This window comes from Pezoporus flaviventris, unplaced genomic scaffold, assembly GCF_033815535.1.
Source record: "Pezoporus flaviventris isolate CSIRO_AGI_PZ_B2104156 unplaced genomic scaffold, CSIRO_AGI_Pfla_v1 ptg000109l, whole genome shotgun sequence".
Taxonomy (NCBI): domain Eukaryota; kingdom Metazoa; phylum Chordata; class Aves; order Psittaciformes; family Psittacidae; genus Pezoporus; species Pezoporus flaviventris.
Genome location: NW_026892657.1, coordinates 640253 through 667026, shown reverse-complemented (window position 1 = coordinate 667026; position 26774 = coordinate 640253). Strand labels below are relative to the sequence as shown.

Here is a 26774-nt window from a genome sequence, read left to right as displayed (position 1 = left end):
CTGGGGTCTGGCTGCTGCCTCCCACCTGATTTCAAATCTAGAGCATGTTTGTTTGTTTTGGGTATTTTTGTTTTAAAAATAGACTTTCTTAATAATGTTCCATAAAAATACCCTTGTCCTTGGTGACAGATATTGCAGTGTGGAGAATAACAGCTTCTGTTCCCACTCTATAAAATGTGGAAAAAGCATCATGCTGATTAATGTAAAAAAATGCAAGAACTCAGTATCACAAGAGCCGGTACAAAATGAGGAAGGTGAGAGTTTCCCTGGATGCCGTCCCTGCAGACTCCTCTGAACCCATTGCTAGCATGAGGGCAACCATCCTGCCCTGGGATTCAGCCTGGCCTAGGCAGCAGCAGTCAAAGGAGGCAGCTCCTGCCTGCAGCACAGGGAATGGGACAGATCAATGTCTCTGGAAATAATCTGGTAGAGTTTAAAAACCAAAAGATGCTCTGTGCAGTTTTCTTCCTTTTCAAAAGGACATGGATGATTGCAGGTTTCAACTAGGGCATTTCTGAATAAAATGTATCCAAGTTTTATGTACCCATTCAATTGCAACAAAGAGCATGAAAACAAATGGTTCCAAAAAGCATCTAATAATAAATAGATCTATACACAGGTATATACTCCATATATGGGTATGAAATACCTGAGGAATGATCCCAGCCCTTTGAAACTGAGTCCACTCTCCTCCCTGCAGCAAAGTTTCTGCTCACTCAGCGGTCCAAGCACGATGCTAAGGAGACTCCACCTTCTTAAACAAGGTGGTATTTGCCCAGAGAGGAGAGGGAAGAGCAGCAGGTCTCCAGGGGGTTAATGAGCTCTGTGCCTCCCTGGTAGGAAGGCTGAGTGTGCAAAAGGCGACAGGGTGGTAATGGGATCCGTTGCTCCACAGTCACCCTCAGTTCTCAGAGAGTGACAGTGCCAGGGCCACCTGCAATGCTGCCTCCTCATCAATGTTATAGTCCTAAAAATTGAGAGGGATGATCAGGAGAAGTGGCACAGCCAGGCTGCAGATTCTCCATCAAGCAGCAGGGTGGACACAGCAGGAGCTCCTTATGGTACCACCAAGGCTGCAAGCCTCCCTCTCCTCCAGCACATGGGTCCCAGGAATGCCATGCTCTTTGGTGTGTCCTTTGTGCCCATGGTCCATCTCCATCCTGGAATCTGCCAACATCAGCCCTGCTCTTAGACCTGGTGGAGGGCAGGGATGAAACATGCCCACACAAGCAGCTGTGGCCAAAGGACAAAGCAAAGCCATGGCACTCCAGTTTGGGTTTATATGACACAATGATCACTCCCTAAGTAAGGATATTTCTCTATAAGTATTTGGAGATTCCTTTCCCTGACTTCTAATGGCCCTGCAATAAATGCAGGATGCTGACAAAACCTCCCCTCAGTCCCTGGAGCCAAGGCTGGGCAATCACACCCTCACTCCCGCTCAGGAGGGGTCAGCAGCTCCTCAGGTAGGGAGCCATGGACACCCCCCACATGCAGCAACCAGCCCCCCCCAAGCCCTGAGGCTGGGCTGCTCCTCTCTCACTGCTTGTGAAGCCCCAAAGAAAAGGGCTTTTGTGTTACAGATCCTCAGGGGAAGAGTTAAATGGAGCATGGGAAGAAACAACTCACCTTCATAGAGCAGTAACATTTTCCTCCTCCAGAGAGGTTTTCCTGGTGTGTTTGATGAGGACCAGCTCAAGCACCCCCAGGGCAGGTGGGGATCCCAGCCCCACAGCCGTGGGGGTCTCCTAATCAGGGCTACACATGTGACATGTGCCTCCCACAAAGCCTGAAGAAAGATCTGTTCCCCTCCCAAGGAGCTGCACAGTGGGTCAGGATGGAGGAAGATAATCTGGTTTCAGCTCACATACTCACCACAAAGGTGTCATAGGAAAACTTGTGCCTGTGGAGAAGGTGCTGGAAGAAGTTGGTGCTCTTGTAGCTGGGGTTCCCCCAGGGCATGGATGAGCAGACTGGGCACACCTGCAGCAGGCAGGGATGAAAGGGAACTGTGACCCTAGGGCACAGACCTTTTTCTGACAGAGGGGTGATATGCAGAGGATGTACTAAAAAGGGGGTCCCTCAAATCCCCAAGCAGATCTCTTGGTGCACAGAGCTTCTAGCATGTGGCTCAGGCTGCTTTTAGCCTGCTGACAAGTTACACATGTATGTGAGCACCTGAGACAGTGCCAGAGCTGCACATTCCCTGCCTCGGTCAACCCAGTGCGGATGGGGAGAGGAAATCCAGCACCACCCAAGTTGCAGGCACAGGGGGATGGAGGCAGCTCATTCTAGAAAGCCTCTAACAAAACAAACAGGCACAAGACACCACGTCCCATCAAAAGGGATCTAAAAAAAAACTAAACCAGCTGGAAACACAGCTCTGCATGCTGGTGACCTTGGTTGCAGCATCAGCTACAGTGTATTAGGATTTCCAGGAGTTACACTGCACAGAACCAGCTCCTCCCAGCACCCCATCATCACTCACCACTTTGTTGGGGTCATTGCGGTGGTTCTCCATGCAGTGCTTTACCAGATCCTGCTGGTCCAAGTTCCGGGCCCCACAGTATGGGCACACAAATGTCGAGCGATTGGGAATATTGCTAAAGAGAGCAAGGATGGGCTCTGATACCCCAGGTAGGCTGCTGCTAGAGGATGTAGGAAGACAGCTAGGAGGACTAAGGCATCCTTAGAATTAAACCTGGCGAGAAGGGTCAAGGACAGCAAAAAGAGCTTTTTCAAATACATGGCAGACAAAACTAACACCAGAGGCAATGTAGGCCCACTGATGAACGGGATGGGTGCCCTGGTGACAGAAGATACAGAGATGGCAGTTACTGAATGCCTTCTTTGTCTCTGTCTACTCTGCTGCAGGCAGTCCTGAAGAGCCCTGTACCCCTGAGACCTTAGATGAAGTCAGATCGATGGAGCAGTTTGCCTTAGTCGATGAGGATTGGGTGAGAGATCAGTTGAGCAATCTGGACATCCATAAATCCATGGGTCCAGATGGGATGCACCCGCGGGTGCTGAGGGAACTGGCGGAAGTCATTGCTAGACCACTCTCCATCATCTTTACCAAGTCTTGGGAAACGGGAGAGGTGCCTGAGGACTGGAGGAAAGCAAATGTCACTCCAGTCTTCAAAAAGGGCAAGAAGGAGGACCCGGGTAACTATAGACTGGTCAGACTCACCTCCATCCCTGTGAAAGTGATGGAACACCTTATCCTTGGTACCATCTTAAGGCATATCAAGGATAAGAGGGTTATGAGGGGCAGTCAACATGGCTTCACCAGGGGGAAATCATGTTTGACCGATCTCTTAGCCTTTTATGGGGAAATAACACGATGGATGGATGATGGCAGAGCGGTGGATGTGGTCTACCTTGACTTCAGCAAAGCATTTGACACAGTCTCCCACAGCATCCTCACAGCTAAATTGAGGAAGTGTGGACTGGATGATCAGGTAGTGAGGTGGACTGCGAACTGGCTGAAGGAGAGAAGCCAGAGAGTGGTAGTCTATGGGTCTGATTCTAGTTGGAGGCCTGTGACTAGTGGAGTGCCTCAAGGGTCAGTACTGGGACCAGTATTATTTAATATATTCATCAATGATTTAGATGAGGGAATTGAGTGTACTATCAGCAAGTTTGCTGATGACACTAAGCTGGGAGGAGTGGCTGACATGCCAGAAGGCTGTGCTGCCATCCAGCGAGACCTGGACAGGCTGGAGAGTTGGGCAGGGAATAACTTGATGAAATATAACAAGGGAAAGTGTAGAGTCCTGCATCTGGGCAGGAACAACCCCAGGTTCCAGTATAGGTTGGGGAACGACCTGTTAGAGAGCAGTGTAGGGGAGAGGGACCTGGGGGTCCTAGTGGATGACAGGATGACCATGAGCCAACACTGTGCCCTTGTGGCTAAGAAGGCCAATGGCATCCTGGGGTGTATTAGAAGGGCGGTGGTTAGTAGGTCGAGAGAGGTCCTCCTTCCCCTCTACTCTGCCCTGGTGAGACCCCATCTGGAATATTGTGTCCAGTTCTGGGCCCCTCAGTTCAAGAAGGACAGGGAGCTGCTGGAGAGAGTCCAGCGCAGGGCAACGAAGATGATTAAGGGAGTGGAACATCTCCCTTATGAGGAAAGACTGAGGGAGCTGGGTCTCTGTAGTTTGGAGAAGAGGAGACTGAGGGGTGACCTTATTAGTGTCTATAAATATATAAAGGGGGAGTGTCACGAGGATGGAGCCAGGCTCTACTCAGTGGCAAACAATGATAGGACAAGGGGTAATGGGTACAAACTGGAACACAAGAGGTTCCACTTAAACTTGAGAAGAAACTTCTTCTCAGTGAGGGTGACAGAACACTGGAACAGGCTGCCCAGGGAGGTTGTGGAGTCTCCTTCCCTGGAGACATTCAAAACCCGCCTGGACACATTCCTGTGTAACATTATCTAGGTGTTCCTGCTCCGGCAGGGGGATTGGACTAGATGATCTTTCGAGGTCCCTTCCAATCTCTAGCATACTGTGTGTGTGAAAGGACTCGATTGACTCCTTCTGTTATAAATGTGGCTCAAATAAATTGACGAGAGCCAGACCAATGAATCAAATTGGTTTATTGAGCAAGCGACAACAAGCAAAACAGCGCTGGGCGGCCGGGGAGTCTCCGCTCAGCCAACGGCATGCACCCACTTCCCCAAAGTCACAGGTTTTATACTCTTCTTCATCCGATATACGTGTCACCTCCTGGCGTCCTCTGCGTCTGTGTGATCTGTAGATAAGGGGTCTCATTCTGTCTCCCGATGGGTGTGGGGAGGAAGGCTCCTTATCTCCTTCGGGGTTTCATTCTGTCTCCCGTTGGGTGTGGGGAGGAAGGCTCCTTATCGCCTTCCCCATGCATTGTTTACTTTAACGGATACCCGCGGTCTATAAGCAACATGTCAAAGCACCGTAATTTTCCAGTAACTATTAAGCAAGCAAGTAATTCTAAGCAAGTAACTCCTAAGCAAGCAAGATTTGATTAACAAACAGGAAATTACTCATTGCAATCCCCCCTTTTTCTGTTTGCCATTTTGTTCATCAAATCTTTGGAGTGTTGCGTGGCTTAAAATTAAGACGTCTTCTACTGCAGATTCCTTATGTAGTGGCTCGTATTGAGCCCTAATGAGCATCAAGTGGGCAGCCTCCAGCCTGCTTTTTACAATTGCAATCACTTTGTTAAACACACAGGCTAAAAGTTAGTCTCAGAATTAACAATATTAAGGGCCCTGCAATGGTAGACAATAATGTAGTCAACCATGGAGAGTAATTAAACCGTGACTCATACCAACTTTGTTGGGCTTCTCGCTCCCTTTTTCTTTTTTCTAGTCCTTCTTGTAGCTTGGTCATGGTATCTCTTACAATTCCAGTATGATCCGCATACACACAACATTCTTCCTTAAGTGCGGCGCAAAGCCCTCCTTGTTGTAGGAACATTAGGTCTAATCCTCTTTGATTTTGTAACACTACTTTAGATAACGACCCTACAGATTTTTCTAGGGCACTTATGGATTGTTCAATTCTGACTAAGTCCTCATCTACAGCCATTCTTAAGGTGTGAAATTCTTTACTTTGTTTTACTAATGAGGCTATTCCTGTACCAACTCCTGTACCTCCCAAGATCATTAAAGCTGCTATCGTTAATGCAGTGAAAGGTTCTCGTTTAAACAGGTGATGGTCTTGGGCAGTCTGGTGGTCATACATAAAATTTTCAGGATGGTAAAGATTTCTTGGTATTATCATGACTTGGATACAAAAATCTGAGGAATCATTAAACAATTCTAGCGACAGGCAAGGGGTTACACCTATGTTTCAGCAAGCCCACTTGGCATTTTTGGCTGGTAATAACCACTTTGCTGTTTTTTTCTGTTTAGCAGCAATTGTATTAACTTCACATAGATGTTTTTGACGTTTTGGAATTTTTCCTACACATCTGCCCTTCCCAGTGACCTGAGCCAATGTTATCCCTTGATTTTCCTTTCCCCATGTACATTATGCTGGGTTAGAACCATTTACACACCTAGCCTTTGTAGTAACTCCCACTGCTTCATAAAAAGGAGGCTTTATCCCATAACATAGCCAGCAATGTTTGGTTAGGTTGCGATTGGTGGCATTTAACAACTGGTAACTAGCTTTCATTAATTTCCAAAGAAAGTTGTCTCTATGTCCTGGGTTCAGCAGTAGCAGTCATTTTTCTCCTCCTTGGTAGCTGGTGCAGTGCAGTGTTTTGACTTTCAGCTCGGGAACAGAGCTGATAGCGATGTTTTGGTTTGGCCAAGGACTTTGTGAGCCTCATGCTCTGCCAGGGGGGAGGGGAAGCCAGGAGGAAGCAGAGACAGGACACCTGACCCAAACTGACCAAAGAGGTATTCCATACCACAGCACGTCATGCCCAGGAGGTAACTGGGAGTTAGCCGGAAGGGCTGGGAGACTGCAGGGTTGGAGGAGGTATCGGTCGGAGCTTGGTCGGGCTTGGGGGGCGAGTTATCGGTCAGCGGGTGGTGAGGTGTTGTATTCTGTTCCCTTGTTATTTCCTTTATCATTATTATCATTGGTGGTAGCAGTAGTGATTTGTGTTATACCTTAGTTACTAAACTGTTCTTATCTCAACCCGTGGGAGTTGCATTCTTTTCGATTCTCCTCTCCGTCCCTCCGAGAGCAGGGGGAGGGCAAGAAAGGGGGGGAAGTGAGCGAACGAATTACCTGACTGGGTTTAAACCACAACACTCTATTACTGTCCTTAGGATTTTGAGTGTCATTTAATACGAGATTCATTGAGTTGTTGGAAATTATTGTGTCATTTTTAACCCCCACTTCATCTATTTTAGGAATTTCCTCTGATGGTTTTTTTCTGCTAATACATTATTAGGTCCTACGGGTTTAGGATCTTGTGGGATTGGTTCCTTCTTGATTAAAATGAGGCCCCCGCTATAGGCTCCTGGCTCCTTATATCATACCTCCCAAGTTTTCCCCATTATCCACCCTTGGTCAAAAGGGTTCGTTACATTAATCATAAGGTGCTGATAGTTCCCCAGTTCGATTCTCCCACGGGGAGCCAATACTACTCCTCCATTCCATTTTTTTTTTTTTTTCCAGAGGGGTGCATCCATAAGGCCCCCATTGTACCCTTAAAAACTTGTCCGGATTTACAGGGACCCAATCTGAGGCTATTGTTTCGCATCCCCAGTAGGCACAATAATATTCCCCGGGGTGATTACAATATCCTCTTCCTGGATTTGAACTTGGGCAGAAGTAAAATCCCACACAATCTAAACACGGGCTTCTAGGTACTAGTTGACAGAGGCTAGCAGTAAAAGTGGGCCCTCCTGATGTGGTTATACTTTGGACTACTTGTTGATCTTCCCATCTGTACAAGGTCCACTTGAAAGGTTGATGGACATATCCTTTTACCGAGATTAATGTCCATCCCCATATCCAATAGATGATCCAGAAAATTGGTGGGTTACCTCCTCTCATAAATCCGGATTTCCAATCCTTCCCTCGAAATTTGGTAGGGGTCTTACTACCTACCTGGCCCATCCACTTAATTTGCGCCTCTTTCCACCCTAAACTTTTGGTGGCTATGGTCCCTCTATATCCCCACCTTTGTATGCCTCTGCCTCCATTCGTTGCCTGGATCAGAGAGGTCGTTTTTTTTCTCGGCAGCAGTCGCAGTCTTCAGGGGCTCATCCATAGTTGAATCCTAATATCCTTGAGGGCAGAGTTTAGGGCTCTTGGGTATATGTTCCCCTTGTTCCAATCGTCTCCCCTTTTGGATATAGGTAGCCGCCCTTAAAGGCACTTATGAGCCCACCAATTTTCTGATTCTCAATAATCAATTTTTATTCCTGGTTTTCCTTTGTTTCCAATAAACTGTACTGTCTCCAGGGATATCTTACATCCTCGGGGCAATTTTTGAACAGTTGATCTTTCCGCTCCTGAGTCCACTAGGAACTCAACTTCTTGTTGCCAGGGACCCACTTTTAATTTTATCAAGGGCTCTGTTCTTTCTCGAGTCCCCAGCAGATAGAGCCCCTGACACCCCTAATCTTCCTTGAACATCTTCTCATCCATCATCCTCTTTCTACAGTCTTTCTTAACATGTCCTTTTCCTCCACAATACAAACAAAGCACCGTTCCTCGCTCTTTTTCCCTTGGAGGCCTCCGGGGTCCCGATCCCGATTGTCGGGATTCAGGCCCCTTCCTAGGAGGGGGTACCCTCTGTCCTTCTCTGACCTCTGCTACCAGCATTCTAGCCTGCTTCTTTTGCGTCTCCTCTTCCCTTCGAACATATACCTTCTGAGCTTCTCTCAGTAGTTCATCTAAACCGCGGTCCTGCCAATCTTCTATGTTTTCCAGCTTCTTCCTAATATCCATCCATGATTTAGCTACAAATTGTGTTTTTAGTAAGGCTTGCCCTACCCGAGTACTAGGATCTAGCCCTGAATAAAGTTGGAGATTTTTTTCTAAGTCTCTCTAACCATTCCGTAGGGGTTTCATCCTTTTTCTGGTGTCCACTGAAGCCTTTCTTAATATTTTGTCCCCTAGGGACAGATTCCCTTATCCCCTGAACTATGATAGTCCTTAAGTCCTGCATATGGCCTCTATCCATTTCATTTTGATTATTCCAATTAGGTCTCTGGAGGGGCCACTTAACATCCGCCGCGGGTCCTTGCTGATGTTGCTGGTCCCAAATTCTCGTTCCGGCCCTCCGGACCATAGCCCTTTCTTCTGCCGTGAACAAAATACCCAATATGGCCTGCAGTTCATCCCAGGTGTAAACGTTGGGCCCCAAAAACTGGTCTACTCGTTCTGCAACTCCCAGGGGATCCTCTAATAAGTTACCCATTTCCTTCTTAAAGTCTCTAACGTCTCCTGAGTTTAAAGGGACAGAGACATATCCCATACCAGGTTGCGCTCCTCCCATTGCAACCTCTCAGAGAGGTTATAGATTACCCCTGCTTTCCCTTGCCCTACTTTGGCTCCGGGTCACCCGCCTGTTCTCCTCGGGGGAACTAGGGGTAGTTTGGAGCTGTTGGAGGAGGAGAGGGCTGCGGTGGCGGTGGTATATAAGGGGGAGGCGAAATGGGGATTTCATCCTCACTCCGCGTCTTCTTCTTTGCCCCCCCTTTTCTTTCTTTTAAAGGATATTGTCCTGGTTTCAGCAGTAGCAGTCATGTTTTTTCCTTTGTGTTAGCTGGTGCAGTGCTGTGTTTTGACTTCTAGTTTGAGAACAGTGTTGGTGAAGCCGATGTTTTCGGTTGTTGCTAAGTGATGTTTACCCTGACCAAGGACTCTGTGAGGCTCATGCTCTGCCAGGGAGGAGGGGAAGCTGTGAGGAAGCAGAGACGGGGCGCCTGACCCGGGCTAGCCGGGGAGGTATTCCATACCACAGCACGTCATGCCCGGGGTGGGGGGTAACTGGGAGTTACCCAGAAGGACAGGGGCTTCCGGGTGGAACTCGCTTTCTTGGCCGGTGGTATCGTATTCTCTTCTCTTGTTATTTTCCCTTATCATTGTTGTAGTTGATAGTAGCGGTGGTGATTTGTTGCTGGACTGTTCTTGTCTCAACCCGTGGGAGTTGCACTCTCTCGATCCTCCTCCCCGTTCCTCCGGGAGCGGGGAAGGGGAGAGCCCCGGTGCGGGGAGGGGGCGGGGGAGACGGACACGGACCTTGATTGTTGTCAGCTCGGCACCACTCACTGGGAGTGAGTGAACAAGTTACCTGACTGGGTTTAAACCACGACAGTTATTTTTGGCGCCCAACGTGGGGCACGAGGGGTTGAGATAAGAACAGATCTGACTGGATTGATAGTCACTTGTCACAATGCTGATTTATTGGCTCTCAAGGTTTTTCCTCTTGATCTCACAGTTTCAGTATATCATATCCTACGTCCATCCGGTGTTTGCTGTATTAGTGTTTTTCAGGTGTGGGGCTTGGGCTAAGGTTTTTATCCCATTGTACTTTATGGTAATGACTTGTAATACAATAGAATCATTGATCATGAAACTGATCTGGCTTATGTTCCCAGTGTGGTCACCACCTTTATACTTTGGGAGGTATATGATGGAGGTGCTTAGCAATTACACATCTTTTTTCTCCTTCTCAGGTGCTCAACCTGTGAAGGAGACATCCTTTTACCCTCCTAGTCGTCCCCCCAGACCATTTACATTTGAGAGTTTTGAATTTTTTGAATGGCCTTTTAATGCTGTTGAGACTTGTTTGCTGATGGTGATGGGAATCACCATGCTAACACGCATACAGAGTGTGTTTTGCCCACTACTGATTTCAAGAGTTAAGCAGATTCAGGTTTGGGTCTTGTCTGGGGTTAAACGACGATGTAGGAGGACCGAGAGATTTTCCCTGAGGCTGGACAGCCATGAGTGGCAGGGTGTGTGGGATAGTATGGGCAAGTATCTAGGTCAGTGGGCCCCTCCAGTATTTTGGAATTTCACTACCGAACAACTGCAAAATCCAGAAGAATTAGTAAAACACTTAAATGAGGTGTGTGGTCATTCTGGCCATACCAGAGATGGACAAATCATGGCAACGTGCTGGGGCTTGGCCTATGCTTACAGGGCCTTGTTCAACACTATCCAGCACCTTCAAAAGGAAAAGAATGTCGGCGGATTTGAGGGCAAAGCGACAGTCACTACTCAAACTTTGGCTGCAATGAACTGCGCTGCTACCCCAGTGGCAAGTACAGCAGCTGCTCAAACTTCAACTGCAACAGACAGCGCGGTTACCCCAGCTCCAAGCACAGTAGCTACACCACCCCAGCAACAAGTACAGTCGCTACTCAAACCACAGTGATAATCACTGCAGCCAAACCAGAGGACCAATTCGTACCAATATCAGTTGCCCCTGTACGCAAGAGAACAAGCAAAAAGGAGGCAAAAAGGGTGAAGCGAGATGAAGAACCAATGAATTCACCACCCGGTCCAGAATCTGATCAGGAGTCATCATCACATGACGAAGAAGAAGAAGAAGAAGAAGAAGAGGTAACTTCTCGACCTCGGACCTCAACCGAGCTGCGGAATATGCGAAAAGATTTTACTCGTCAACCAGGGGAGCACATCATCACCTGGTTACTCCGATGCTGGGACAATGGGGCCGATGGTCACGAACTAGAAGGTACAGAAGCCAAGCAGCTGGGATCACTTGCTAGAGAAGGGGGAATTGACAAAGCAATTGCAAGAGAGAAAAAGTCCCTCAGCCTTTGGAGGAGGCTCTTGGCAGCTGTGAAAGAAAGGTTTCCGTGCAAGGACGATGTTACGAGTCGTTCGGCCAAGTGGACTACTATAGACAAAGGCATCCAGTCTCTGAGGGAATCGGCCATCATAGAGATGATCTATCACATCAAGCCGAATAACGGGGATACACCTATAGATCCAGATGAAGTTGAATGTACACGACCCATGTGGCGAAAACTTACACGGAATGCACCGTCATCATATGCCCATTCATTGGCAACAGTGACCTGGAATGACATAGTACCACTAACAGTGGATGAAATGGTTCATAAACTCCGAGAGTTCGAAGACAATCTCACCCCTTCCATCATCTCAGCTGTGAAAAAAACTGTCCCAGGACCTCGACAAATTGAGGGACGATGTATATGATTTATCCAGCTCCTCACGTGTACCAACACACATCTCAGCTATTAACAAAAGGCGTCCTATTGTTCAAGAGAGGAGATACAGAAGGTATACGCCACGGGGTACCCTATGGTTTTACCTGCTGGATCACGGAGAAGACATGACAAAGTGGGATGGAAAACCTACTTCAGCTTTGGAGGAACGGGTGAGTGAACTGAAGAGGGGAGCAAGGGCCAAGACTGATCGTCCCATGAGAGCTACGGCTTCAGTCTCTGGTGAGCAATTTCCCAGATGGAGTGGAAGAGCTGATTTTACTCCAGCTCCTGTGATAATGAAGAATAATCCCTTTCAACACGACTTAAGTGTCCAATGCTGTGACGACCATTAGAGGGGCCCTGCCTCCAGCCAGGTGGAGGTAGGGGACAATCGCATTTACTGGACTGTGTGGATCAGATGGCCTGGCACATCAGTCCCACAGAAGTATAAGGCTCTAGTAGATACCGGTGCACAGTGTACCCTGATGCCATCAAGCTGTCAAGGGGTGGAACCCATCTATATTTCTGGAGTAACAGGAGGATCCCAAGAGTTGACTGTGCTGGAGGCTGAAATCAGCCTGACTGGGAGGGAATGGCAAAAGCACCCTATTGTGACTGGTCCAGAGGCTCCATGCATTCTCGGCATAGACTACCTCAAGAGAGGATACTTCAAAGACCCAAAAGGGTACCGGTGGGCTTTTGGTATTGCTGCTTTGGAGACTGAGGAAATTGAGCAGCTGTCCACCTTTCCTGGTCTCTCAGAAGATCCCTCTGCTGTGGGGTTGCTGAAAGTTGAAGAACAACAAGTGCCAATTGCGACCACAACAGTGCACCGGCGGCAATATCGCACCAACCGAGACTCCCTGATTCCCATCCATCAGCTGATCCGTAGACTGGAGAGTCAGGGGGTGATCAGCAGGACCCGCTCACCCTTCAATAGCCCCATATGGCCAGTGCGAAAGTCTAATGGAGAATGGAGACTAACAGTAGACTATCGTGGCCTGAATGAAGTCACACCACCATTGAGTGCTGCCGTACCGGACATGCTAGAACTTCAGTATGAACTAGAGTCAAAGGCAGCCAAGTGGTATGCCATGATTGATATTGCCAATGCATTTTTCTCAATTCCTTTGGCAGCAGAGTGCAGGCCACAGTTTGCTTTTACTTGGAGGGGTGTCCAGTTCACTTGGAACCGACTGCCCCAGGGGTGGAAACACAGCCCTACCATTTGCCATGGACTGATCCAGACTGCACTGGAACAGGGGCAAGCTCCAGAACACCTGCAATACATTGATGACATTATTGTGTGGGGCGATACAGCGGAAGAAGTCTTTGAGAAAGGGAGGAAAATAATCCAAATCCTGCTGAAAGCCGGTTTTGCCATAAAACGGAGTAAGGTCAAGGGACCTGCACAGGAGATTCAATTTTTGGGAATAAAATGGCAAGATGGACGTAGACAGATCCCCACAGATGTGATCAACAAGATAACAGCAATGTCTCCACCAACTAATAAGAAAGAAACGCAAGCTTTCTTGGGTGCAGTGGGGTTCTGGAGAATGTACATCCCAAATTACAGTTCAATTGTAAGCCCTCTCTATCATGTGACCCGGAAGAAGAATGATTTTAAATGGGGCCCTGAGCAGCAACAAGCCTTTGAGCAAATTAAACGCGAGATAGTTCATGCAGTAGCCCTTGGACCAGTCCGGACCGGACCAGATGTAAAAAATGTACCGTACACTGCATCTGGGGAGAACGGTCCTACCTGGAGCCTCTGGCAGAAAGCTCCAGGAGAGACTCGAGGTCGACCCCTCGGCTTTTGGAGTCGGGGATACAAAGGATCTGAGGCCAGCTATACCCCAACTGAGAAAGAGATACTGGCAGCCTATGAAGGGGTTCGAGCTGCTTCGGAAGTGATTGGCACTGAAGCACAGCTCCTCCTGGCACCCCGGCTGCCCGTGCTGGGCTGGATGTTCAAAGGCAGGGTCTCCTCTACACATCATGCAACTGATGCTACATGGAGTAAATGGGCTGCACTAATTACACAACGAACTCGAATAGGAAATCCCAGTCGTCCAGGCATTCTAGAAGTCATCATGGACTGGCCAGAGGGCAAAGATTTCGGAATGTCACCAGAGGAGGAGGTGGTGCGCGCTGAAGAGGCCCCACCATATAATAAACTGTCAGAAAGTGAAAAGCAGTATGCCTTGTTTACTGATGGCTCTTGCCGTATTGTGGGAAAGCATCGGAGATGGAAGGCAGCTGTATGGAGTCCTGGACGACAAGTTGCAGAAACTGCTGAAGGAGAGGGTGAATCGAGTCAATTTGCCGAGGTGAAAGCCATCCAGCTGGCCCTGGACATTGCTGAACGAGAAAAGTGGCCAGTACTTTATCTCTATACTGACTCATGGATGGTGGCAAATGCCCTGTGGGGGTGGTTGAAGCAATGGAAGCAGAGCAACTGGCAACGCAGAGGTAAACCCATCTGGGCTGCTGCACTGTGGCAAGATATTGCTGCCAGGGTGCAGAACCTGGTGGTGAAGGTACGTCATGTAGATGCCCATGTACCCAAGCCTCTTTGGTATGGAGGACGATGGTTGAAGTATAAATATGGGGAGGCCTGGCAGATTGACTATATCACACTGCCACCAACCCGCCAAGGCAAGCGCCATGTGCTTACCATGGTGGAAGCAACCACCGGGTGGCTGGAAACATACGCTGTGCCCCATGCTACTGCCCGGAACACCATCCTGGGCCTTGAGAAAAAGATTTTGTGGCAACACGGCACCCCAGAGAGAATTGAGTCAGACAATGGGACTCATTTCCGGAATAACCTTTTAGATATTTGGGCCAAAGAGCATGGCATTGAGTGGGTATATCACATCCCCTACCATGCACCAGCCTCTGGAAAAATCGAACGGTACAATGGGCTGTTAAAAACTACACTGAGAGCGATGGGTGGGGGAACTTTCAAGCATTGGGATACACATTTACCAAAGGCCACCTGGTTGGTCAACACCAGAGGATCTGCCAACAGGGCCGGCCCAGCCCAGTCAGAACTTTTACATATTGTAGAGGGGGACAAAGTTCCCGTGGTGCATATGAAGAATTTGCTGGGGAAGACAGTCTGGGTTATTCCTGCTTCAGGTAAAGGCAAACCCACTCGTGGGATTGCTTTTGCTCAGGGACCTGGATATACTTGGTGGGTAATGCGGGAAGATGGGGAAGTCCGATGTATACCTCAAGGGGTTTTGATTTTAGGGGAAAACAGCCAGTGAACTCAATTGTATGCTGTTGCCTGCTGTGTAATGCTTTTATAGCCCATCAACTAGATGTCTCCAGGTCACCAGCGACTGGCCCTGACTTCCCTCCAGCCATCATCCCAACAGAGAATGAACTTGGAACATCATGGACCGAATGGACTCGGCAGCATTATAGGGATTGGTCCATGCACTAAGAAAATGATTTTTTCCTCTTGGTCTGTATGTATATGGATGTATATATGTGGGAGAGCGATGGTGTATTGAAAATGTGGGATCTGAGCACGACGTGAATGGTATGGAATAAGGGGTGGATAATGCCCTGGGTTCAGCAATAGCAGTCATGTTTTTTCCTTGGTGTTAGCTGGTGCAGTGCTGTGTTTTGACTTCTAGTTTGAGAACAGTGTTGGTGAAGCCGATGTTTTCGGTTGTTGCTAAGTGATGTTTACCCTGACCAAGGACTCTGTGAGGCTCATGCTCTGCCAGGGAGGAGGGGAGGCTGTGAGGAAGCAGAGATGGGGCGCCTGACCCGGGCTAGCCGGGGAGGTATTCCATACCACAGCACGTCATGCCCGGGGTGGGGGGTAACTGGGAGTTACCCGGAAGGACAGGGGCTTCCGGGTGGAACTCGCTTTCTTGGCCGGTGGTATCGTATTCTCTTCCCTTGTTATTTTCCCTTATCATTGTTTTAGCTGATAGTAGCGGTGGTGATTTGTTGCTGGACTGTTCTTGTCTCAACCCGTAGGAGTTGCACTCTCTCAATCCTCCTCCCCGTTCCTCCGGGAGCGGGGAAGGGGAGAGCCCCGGTGCGGGGAGGGGGGGGGGAGACGGACACGGACCTCGATTGTTGTCAGCTCGGCACCACTCACTGGGAGTGAGTGAACAAGTTACCTGACTGGGTTTAAACCACGACAGATATAAATTTGTCCTAGTCTCGGACCCTATCCATAAACTTGCATACTCGCTTTCCTCCAAACTAAATGGCTCCTTTGTGTTAACGTAAATATTTAAAGACTGGCAGATCCAGTCCTTAAAGGACCCAGATACGGTCCAATATAAATGATCACCTCTAATCTGTTTACCTCCCCAAACTTCCATACGATAATGTACCATTTTTACTTTGTCCTTACCCCGCCTAGAAGGGTAGTCATCCCAATATTTAATCATCAATCCCGATGGACTATCCGGTGGTATCTGGGGTAGCTTAGCCTTAAGCTCTGACCCCACCATGGAATGAGAAGGCTTGCTTTTCTTCTGTCCCATCTTCCGTAGTGCCTTCTCACACACACACAGTCTTTTTGCCTCCTGTTCGTGGCCCAGTCCCTCGCAGGAGATGGGAACCGCACTACTAAGGGGTCCGCACTTGCTTTGTCCTTAATTGGATGTCTCACACAGGCACACTCCAGGATACCCAACCCCGACCGAACGGGTAACCAGCCTATACTTTACGCACTCCTGCTTCTTCATTCCAAGCTTCGTGCATAAAGATTACGGGGTTGCTGGCTTTCTTTTGCTTGCTGTCGAATTTAGGATTCGTCGGTAGAGGGTATGGTGAGATAGCACCCAAGCAAGGGCCACTATACAGCGGGGTGCCTCCCCTGTGTGGGGCTTCGTACCAGATTGCCTCTATCCGAGTCACGGCACCAAAATTGTTATAAATGTGGCTCAAATAAATTGATGAGAGCCAGACCAATGAATCAAATTGGTTTATTGAGCAAGCGACAACAAGCAAAACAGCGCTGGGTGGCCGGGGAGTCTCCGCTCAGCCAACGGCATGCACCCACTTCCCCAAAGTCACTGGTTTTATACTCTTCTTCATCCGATATACGTGTCACCTCCTGGCGTCCTCTGCGTCTGTGTGATCTGTAGATAAGGGGTCTCATTCTGTCTCCCGATGGGTGTTAGATAAGGGGTCTCATTCTGTCTCCCGGTGGGTGTGGGGAGGAAGGCTCCTTATCTCCTTCGGGGTTTCATTCTGTCTCCCGTTGGGTGTTGGGAGGAAGGCTCCTTATCGCCTTCCCCATGCTTCGTTTACTTTAACGGATACCCGCGGTCTATAAGCAACATGTCAAAGCACCGTAATTTTCCAGTAACTATTAAGCAAGCAAGTAACTCTAAGCAAGTAACTCCTAAGCAAGCAAGATTTGATTAACAAACAGGAAATTACTCATTACACTTCCAAACCAAGCCAGCCATCTTCTGCTCAACTTTGTGATATCCAGCCATGGCAGAAACCAGCCCAGCCCATTTCCACCCCAGCCACAGGCTGAACCACCCTGGTTTGGTTGATCCTTCCTCCCACACCATGCTCTGAAATACAGGGCAGCACAGGGGCTAGATGCCAGGAGGGAAAGAGTGCTGATGTTTCTTCCTCCGACTTCTCAGGGGAAAGTAAACCGCATGATGGGATTTTAGGGCTTGCAAGGGACTAGAGTGATGGTGCAGCCTGCAAGGAGGGACATGTTTCCCTACCTGACATGTGGCAGTACCTGGGAATAGGATGGGACGTGGGGACAACTGGAACGAACTTAGGGCAGTTGGCCATCTGCTCCTGCACCTTCGCGCAGGACAAGACGTGAGAAAGCGTTTTTGCAAGGGTCACCTGGAGAACAAGGAGAGAAGAGACATTCCTGTCACCTTCCAGATGCAGTGCTAGAGCCTCTGCTACAGCTCAGAAGAGCAGTTTTGATCCACCAATGTTAGAACAAACACTGGTCTGTTTAGGACGACACACACCAGCGTGGAAACGCTACACCAGCCTGTTCTTTGTAGGACAGCAATTTGGGGCCACATGCTCACTGCATGTATCCCCAGAGGTCACACACAAACCACCCAGGTTGCATTACTGAAGCATTAGCTCCATTTCCTTTGCAAAGGAGGAACTGCTGACAGGCTGTCCTGGGTTCAGCAGTAGCAGTCATGTTTTTTCCTTTGTGTTAACTGGTGCAGTGCTGTGTTTTGACTTCTAGTTTGAGAACAGTGTTGGTGAAGCCGATGTTTTCGGTTGTTGCTAAGTGATGTTTACCCTGACCAAGGACTCTGTGAGGCTCATGCTCTGCCAGGGAGGAGGGGAGGCTGTGAGGAAGCAGAGACGGGGCGCCTGACCCGGGCTAGCCGGGGAGGTATTCCATACCACAGCACGTCATGCCCGGGGTGGGGGGTAACTGGGAGTTACCCGGAAGGACAGGGGCTTCCGGGTGGAACTCGCTTTCTTGGCCGGTGGTATCGTATTCTCTTCTCTTGTTATTTTCCCTTATCATTGTTTTAGCTGATAGTAGTGGTGGTGATTTGTTGCTGGACTGTTCTTGTCTCAACCCGTAGGAGTTGCACTCTCTCGATCCTCCTGCCTGTTCCTCCGGGAGCGGGGAAGGGGAGAGCCCCGGTGCAGGGGGGGGGGAGACGGACACGGACCTTGATTGTTGTCAGCTCGGCACCACTCACTGGGAGTGAGTGAACAAGTTACCTGACTGGGTTTAAACCACGACACAGGCAGAAACCCCAAACTGCTCTGACACCTTACAGGATTGTTCCTGGGCCACAGACAGGGAGTTACAAAAAGATCCTCAAACAGAAGCCAGGAAGCACATGAGCAGAGACACACCATGAATAACAGCTTTACAACCAGTCCCTGGAGCATCCCAAAACAGACTGTGCCAGGCAGGGCCAGGCCATGCTGCTGGTTCAGCTTCCCCATGGCTGTTGGGATTGCAGCACGTTAAGCAAGAGCTAAATCCTTACCCTCATTAGGAGCAGCAGAAGAGCTGGTTTGCCTCAGCCTCTTCCGTGTTGAAGGAAAACCTCAGCCTCCTTTTGAAGGCCCCCACTGTTTAATAATAGCTACAGTCTGCTGACAAAGGCAGCTAGGAGACAGTGCCTTCACCTCCACGCAGCCCCGCTTGCCTGGCTCACGGCAGCAGCCATCACACTAGGGGCAACACACCTTGCAGGTGCAGTTTGGGGACATGCTGAAAAAGGGACCCCATAATCCCAACCACTGATAGCAAGCAACCTTGTGTGGTTTAAGCCCAGCCAGAAACTCAGAATCACACAGCCACTCGCTCACTCCACCCCTTCCTCCGCTGGTTCGCAGAGGGATGGGGAGGAGAATCAAAAGAATGTAACTCCCACGAGTTGAGGTAAGAACACTCCAGTAGCAAAAGGTATAACACAAAACCACTACTGCTGCCACCGATAATAATAAGGGAAATAACAAGGGAAGAGAATACAACTGCTCACCACCCGCCAAACTAAAAACATCTGTGTTATTGTCCAGGGTTCAGCAGTAGCAGTCATTTTTCTCCTTCTTAGTAGCCGGTGCAGTGCTGTGTTTTTGATGTTCAGCCTGGGAACATTCCTGATAAAACCAATGTTTTTAGTTATTGCTAAGTCATGTTTACTCTGACCAAGGACTTCCTGAGTCTCATGCTCTGCCAGGGAGGAGGGGAAGTTGGGAGGAAGCAGAGACAGGACACCTGACCCAAACTGGCCAAAGAGGTATTCCATGCCACAGTATGTCATGCTCAGTATAGAAACTGGGGGCAGTTACCTGGAAGGGCTAGATCACTGCTCCGGTCGGGCTGGGTATCAGTCAGCGGGTGGTGAGCAGTTGTCTTCTTTCCCCTTGTTATTTCCCTTATCATTATTATTTGTGGTGGCAGCAGTAGTGGTTTTGTGTTATACCTTAGTTACTGGACTGTTCTTATCTCAGCCCGTGGGAGTTACATTCTTTCGATTCTCCTCCCCATCCCTCTGGGAGCGGGGGGAGGAAGGGGAAGAGTGAGCGAGCAGCTGAGTAGTTCTGGGTTGCCGGTTGGGTTTAAACCATGACAGCTCTTTTTGGCGCCCAATGTGGGGCATGAAGGGTTGAGATAACTACAGGCATATTGTCCTGGGTTCAGCAGTAGCAGTCATTTTTCTCCTCCTTGGTAGCTGGTGCAGTGCAGTGTTTTGACTTTCGGCTCAGGAACAGAGCTGATAGAGATGTTTTGGTTTGGCCAAGGACTTTGTGAGCCTCATGCTCTGCCAGGGAGGAGGGGAAGCCGGGAGGAAGCAGAGACAGGACACCTGACCCAAACTGACCAAAGAGGTATTCCATACCACAGCACGTCATGCCCAGGATGTAACTGGGAGTTAGCCGGAAGGGCTGGGAGACTGCAGGGTTGGAGGAGGTATCGGTCGGAGCTTGGTCGGGCTTGGGGGCCGAGTTATCGGTCGGCTGGTGCTGAGGTGTTGTATTCTGTTCCCTTGTTATTTCCTTTATCACTATTATCATTGGTGGTAGCAGTAGTGATTTGTGTTATACCTTGGTTACTAAACTGTTCTTATCTCAACCCGTGGGAGTTGCATTCTTTTCGATTCTCCTCTCCGTCCCTCCGGGAGCAGGGGGAGGGCAAGAAAGGGGGGGGAAGTGAGCGAACAAATTACCTGACTGGATTTAAACCAAGACAGTTCTTTTTGGCGCCCAACGTGGGGCACGAAGGGTTGAGATAACGACAGATTTGACTGGATTAATAGTCATTCGTCACAATGCTGATTTATTGGGTATCAGAGTTGTTCTTGATCTCACAGCTTCAGACCGTTGTAACTTACGTAGAGCCGGTATTTGCTGTGATAGTGTTTATCAAGTGTGGGGCCTGGGCTAAGGTTCTTGTCTCACTGTGCTTTATGGCAATGGCTTGTAATGCGGGCGGGCTCCAGCAGCAGGGCGGGACGGACGTGGCCGTGGACTTGTACCTGGCCGTCCGGCTGCTCTTCACCGTCCTGGTCCTCACCCTACTCTCCATCTTCGTGAGGCTGCGGGGAACTGAGGGGGAGCGGTCCCGGGAGCCGGCGGCTGCTGAAGCGGCCCGGGAGAGCGGCCCCGGCGACCAAGCGGCGGCGGGAGCGGGGCCGGAGGCCGCCAGGGGACGGCTGCCGGTGGAGGAGGCCGGGGCGGTCGAGGAGCAGAAGGAGGCGGCTGCCGAGCAGCGGGATAAGGCGGCGGAGGAGCCGAGCCCCGCGGAAGAGCCGAGCCCCGCGGAGGAGCCGAGCCCCGCGGAGGAGCCCAGCCCTGCGACGGCCGAGAGCATTCCCCGGCAGCCACCCGCCGAGCCCCAGGAGGATGCAGGAGACCACGCAGCACTTCCCAGCAAGGCAGAGGAGGAAGAGCTGGACTCAGGAAAAGAGAAGCCGGTGGTGGGAGAGCCGGCAAGCACAGCAGCTACACCAGCCCCAGTGACAAGTACAGCAGCATCGTTTGAGAGTTCTGAAGGCTCTGAATGGCCTTTGGGTATCCTTGGGACCTGCCTGCTGATTGTGATGGGGATCAGAATGTTGGCACACACACAGACTGTGTTCTACCCACAACCATTTTGTCTGATCTCAAAAGTTAAGCAGAGTCAGGTTTGGGTCTTGTCTGGGGTTAGACAACAATATAGGGGGACCAAGAGATTTTCCCCAAGGCTGGAGAGTCATGAGTGGCAGGGTGTGTGGGACAGTATGGGCAAGTATCTAGTCCACTGGGCCCCTCCAGTGCTTTGGAAGCATCGGAGATGGAAGACAGCTGTATGGAGTCCCCAGCAACAAGCTGCAGAAACTGCTCAAGGGGACAGTGAATTATTTTAAGCCTGGTGGGCCCATGGCACTTCAGGCCATCAGAGCAGAGATGCAACACAGAGATGGACTCATGATCGAGGAGTGGACTTAACAATGGACACTATTGCCCAGGTTATTCACGAGTGTGAACACTGCACACAGTCTCTCCTGCTCTGGAAGACTGTTACAAGAGATGGAGCTTGACATGGACCAGATGGACGCAGCAGCTTTATAGGGACTGGTCCATGCACTAAGATAAGAGTGCACCGAGATAAGAGTGATGGTATATTGAAAATGTGGGATCTGAGCATGACGTGAATGGTATGGAATAAGGGGTGGATAATGTCCTGGGTTCAGCAGTAGCAGTCATGTTTCTCCTCCTTGGTAGCTGGTGCAGTGCAGTGTTTTGACTTTCGGCTCGGGAACAGAGCTGATAGAGATGTTTTGGTTTGGCCAAGGACTTTGTGAGCCTCATGCTCTGCCAGGGAGGAGGGGAAGCCGGGAGGAAGCAGAGACAGGACACCTGACCCAAACTGACCAAAGAGGTATTCCATACCACAGCACGTCATGCCCAGGATGTAACTGGGAGTTAGCCGGAAGGGCTGGGAGACTGCAGGGTTGGAGGAGGTATCGGTCGGAGCTTGGTTGGGCTTGGGGGCCGAGTTATCGGTCGGCTGGTGCTGAGGTGTTGTATTCTCTTCCCTTGTTATTTCCTTTATCACTATTATCATTGGTGGTAGCAGTAGTGATTTGTGTTATACCTTGGTTACTAAACTGTTCTTATCTCAACCCGTGGGAGTTGCATTCTTTTCGATTCTCCTCTCCGTCCCTCCGGGAGCAGGGGGAGGGCAAGAAAGGGGGGGGAAGTGAGCGAACAAATTACCTGACTGGATTTAAACCAAGACACATATCTAACTCGCATTTTGCGATGCACCACATACACAATTATCCCACTCCAGTTGCACAATTTATTGTGACTGTTAATGAAGAACAAATACATATGCAGAATTACACAGTTAAATCCAGAAGCAGAACCACACACAATAAAAGAGCAGCAACATTTACAGATAATAATTGAACTAACCAAAATATACATTTACCAAAAGCCACCTGGTTGGTCAACACCAGAGGATCTGCCAACAGGGCTGGCCCAGCCCAGTCAGAACTTTTACATACTGTAGAGGAGGATAAAGTTCCTGTGGTGCACATAAAGAATTTGCTGGAGAAGACAGTCAGGGTTATTCCTGCTTCAGGTAAAGGCAAACCCACTTGTGGCATTGCTTTTGCTCAGGGACCCAGACATACTTGGTGGGTAATGCGGGAAGATGGGGAAGTCCGATGTATACCTCAAGGGGTTTTGATTTTAGGGGAAAACAGCCAATGAACTCAGTTGTATGCTGTTGCCTGCTATGTAGTACTTTTAGAGCCCACCAAATAGATGTCTTCAGGTCACCAGCGACCAGCCATGACTTCCCTCTGTCCATCATCCCCACAAAGAATGAACTTTGATGAAACCAGATGAATTCTTCGGTATCATCAGCAGGCAACGATCCAACACTGCACACAGCCTCTCCTGCTCTGAAAGACTGTTACAAGAAATGGAGCCTGACATCATGGACAGGATGGACTCAGCAGCTTTATAGGGATTGGTCCATCTGTGTGTGTATGTATATATATATATGAGATAAGAGTGATGGTATATTGAAAAATGTGGGATCTGAGCATGATGTGAATGGTATGGAATAAGGGGTGGATACCATCCTGGGTTCAGCAGTAGCAGTCATTTTTCTCCTTCTTAGTAGCTGGTGCAGTGCTGTGTTTTTGACCTTCAGCCTGGGAACAACACCGATAACACCGATTATTTTTGGTGTTGATCAGTAATGTTTACTCTGACCAAGGACTTTCTGAGTCTCATGCTCTGCCAGAGAGGTGGGGAAGTTGGGAGGGAGCAGAGACAGGACGCCTGACCCAAACTAACCAAAGAGGTATTCCATACCTCAGCATGTCATGCCCAGTATAGAAACTGGGGGCAGTTACCCAGAAGGATCACTGCTCCGGTCGGGCTTGGTATTGGTCAGCGGGTTGTGAGCAGTTGTATTCTCTTCCCTTGTTATTTCCCTTATCATTATTATTCTTGGTGGTAGCGGTAGTGGGTTTGTGTTATACCTTAGTTACTGGACTGTTTTTATCTCAACCTGTGGGAGTTACATTCTTTTGATTCTCATCCCCATCCCTCCGGGAGCTGGGGGAGGAAGGCAGGGAGTGAGCAAGTGACTGATGTTTCTGGGTTGCCAGTTGGGCTTAAACCATGACAGTTATCAGCGCTGTTCCCAGGCTGAAAGTCAAAAACTCAGCACTGCACCAGCTACTAAGAAGGAGAAAAATGACTGCTACTGCTGAACCCAGGAGAAACCTCCAGCTGTGGCACTGGCAGTAGGATATGTACAGGCAGCCTTCCTCCATAAGCTTTACCTTCTTGCTGCAGCCTCTGCAGGGAGCCTTGGAGGACAAAAGCTGCTTCTCCACACTGGAAGCCTTCTCCACCTTCTTGGGATCGAAGGGCATGTGGCAGAGTGGGCAGAGAGGGGATGGCACTTGCAGGCAGGGCTGCAAGCACTCCTCGCAAAACCTGGGGGGCACAGACAGTGGCTCTGAGCAGCCCAGGAGGATTGAGGTGGAGCAGAACCCCAGCCCCAGGGCACACCCATTTCCAGAGACTCCTGCACTCCCCAGGCTGCAGGGTAGCCCCAAAACCCAGGGATCAGCATCCCCACAGGGAGAACTGGGAGCTTGGGAGAGGGTGCAGGGAGGCCAGGCACTGCTGGGGCACAGGTAATGCAGCTGCTTTGAGACCTGAGGCTGGGAGCAGATTTGAACAGAGCCAAACAACTCATGCTGAGCATCCAGGCCACACAGGAATAAAGGCAATGAGCACATTAGAGCCTGGTTCTCCTCCTTTCAAGGTCCTTATGCCTGCAGGAGCATGGACGAGAAATCAAAGCAGTGGAGAGGAAGCACAGACAGGAACCCCCATGCACAAGGCAAAGCAGCTCAGTCCCCACAAAGTCAATGGTCATGGCATCCTCATCCCCTCTGCTGCCTACCCAGCTCACATCACAGAGAACAGGGGAATGAAATGCTGCTGCTGCGCCTCTGCTGAGGGACCCCTTGCCCCAGGTCCCTTTCACCACCCCCATGGAGCACCCCCAGCCCCAAACACGCTAGAAATGGGGAAGATCAAGATATCCCAGTAACAAGATGGGAAAGGAGGACAAGGGGACCCCAGCTCTCCATGGAAGCACTTTAGACAGCCTCGCTCCAGGTACCAGGGGTCATGGGAGCAGTGCAAAGTACCCATGGGGGTCAGGGTGGGATTCCCACCCAGGTTAGACCCCAGCCAGCACTGATGTGTGCTGGGAGCAGGGTCTAGGGGAGACGCTGGGGGCAGGAACCAGGTGTGGGCACAGAGGAAGAAGAGGGCTGGGGTGGTCAGTGAGGTAGGACCCTTGGGTGCACCCCACACCAGGTCCAGTTGGGGGAAAACACGGGGGGAAAAAGCAGCACCCAGCTCGCCAGGAGGGAAAGAGGTTTCAGGATAGGGACAAGGTGCCCGATGCTTATAGAGCAGCTGGAGGCCGAGCAGCAAGGAGGGATGCCAAGCACCAAATGGGGGGTGAGCTAGGGGCCCCAGTACCAGGATGAAGGGGGGGGGAGATGGAGGGTCCTGGGCTGAAGGGTGTTATAAAAACCTAGCCAATCTGTTTTAATTGATTTTTATTAATAAGAGAGACAATAAGCAAGCAGCGCTGGGTGTGCCGGGGAGTCTCCGCTCCGCCTGAGACACACACTGGGAACTGCTGGGGATAGTCTCTTATACTTTTTGGTTTCCCAGGCTTCTTGGGTTTCAGCCAATCCTGTTGTCTTCTTTTCCCGGGCTTCTTCAGCCAATCCTGTTGTCTTCTTTTCCCAGGCTTCTTCAGCCAATCCTGTTGTCTTCTTTTCCCGGGCTTCTCCACCTGTTGATGGGGTCTTGTCTCCGGGTGAAGAAATATTATGTCTATCACAAGTCTGACCGCCATCTTAGCCCCCATAAATTCCACTCCTTATGTGTCTATTTGTTCAGCGCACAGATTTCACAACCTTCTGTAACAGGACATATCTCTAAGTTACCTACCCCCCCTTTTCTAAGAACATTCAGGCAATTTAAACAATGAACAAAACATTTCTTTGCACAATATTGCGGTTGACCCAGGGGAATTATTCCCTTGCTTCTTCTTCCTCCTCACTGTGGTATTGACAGGGACATTTATCATACCCTTTGCACATAGCGCAATGATCACAAGGGATTCCTTCTCCACAAATTGCAATGATCACTCGGACCCCTGAGTTGCTGACACAAATCACTCTGATGTAACGCACAAGGGAGAGGGAAGAATGAGAATCCCTGCACCAGGCTTGGAGCTAAGAACAGGTGCTGAGGGGTGGGATAGGGGTCGTCGTGCCGTGATGGGGGTGTTGGCATGGGGGTCTCGGTACCAGACTGGGGGTACAGGGTGAGATGGGAGCCCCGGTACCAGGATGAGTGTTGGTGGTGGCGGCACAGCTGCCTCAGGCCCCGGGCGGGTCCCCTCAGTTGCGCCCCGCCGCCACCCCAACTCACGTGTGTCCGCATCCGGTGATACTGACGGCGCGATGGAAGACCTCCAGGCAGATGGGGCAACTGAACTGTGCCTCCAGTGCCTCGGCAGCAGGGGGCGACAGAGGGGACCTGCCCGGGGCCTGGGGCCCCTGTGCCGCCGCCGCCACCAGCAGGCTCCTGAACCTGGCGGCGGCGGGGGGATCTTGATGTCACCGTGCGTCGCCGCGTTATCACCATGCACCAGGAGCAGAGTGGGACGGGGCTGAACGATGTCATCACCATGTGCGAGGCGGCGGGGGACAATGGAAGGTGTGGGGCGGACACGGTGATGGCACGGGGCCGCTGGGATGCAGGGAGCTTGACCCGTGACCGGGTGCTGTCCCCAGTACCTCCTCGGTATCTTCCCGTGCTGCCTCTGGTACCTCCAGAGTACCCCCGGGTGCTACCCTCGGTAACGCCCCAGTACTCTACCCACTGTCCTCTGGTGCTTCCCCCGGGGTTTCCTCAGTAACCCCCCGGTGCTGTCTCCAGTATCCCTCTGGTATCACCCGGTGCAGCCCCTGATGTTCTCCTTGGTACTGCCCCCTGATACTGTCCCCCGTTGCGCCTCCAATACCCCCTCACCGGTGCCTCTCTGGTACCGCAT

The 26774-nt window shown here is 50.2% G+C and overlaps 1 protein-coding gene across 1 annotated transcript; it reads right to left on the bottom strand.

Annotated features, from left to right (window-relative positions):
• Window positions 1-901: 901 nt before the first annotated feature.
• LOC133281902 (E3 ubiquitin-protein ligase RNF166-like) lies at window positions 902-26774 on the bottom strand. Its single transcript, XM_061477792.1, has 7 exons — window positions 26753-26774; window positions 26150-26330; window positions 23962-24118; window positions 17406-17518; window positions 2489-2603; window positions 1876-1983; window positions 902-967 (listed from the first exon to the last, which is right to left on the bottom strand). The coding sequence occupies exons 1-7, from the start codon at window positions 26772-26774 to the stop codon at window positions 902-904; spliced, it is 762 nt and encodes a 253-aa protein (XP_061333776.1).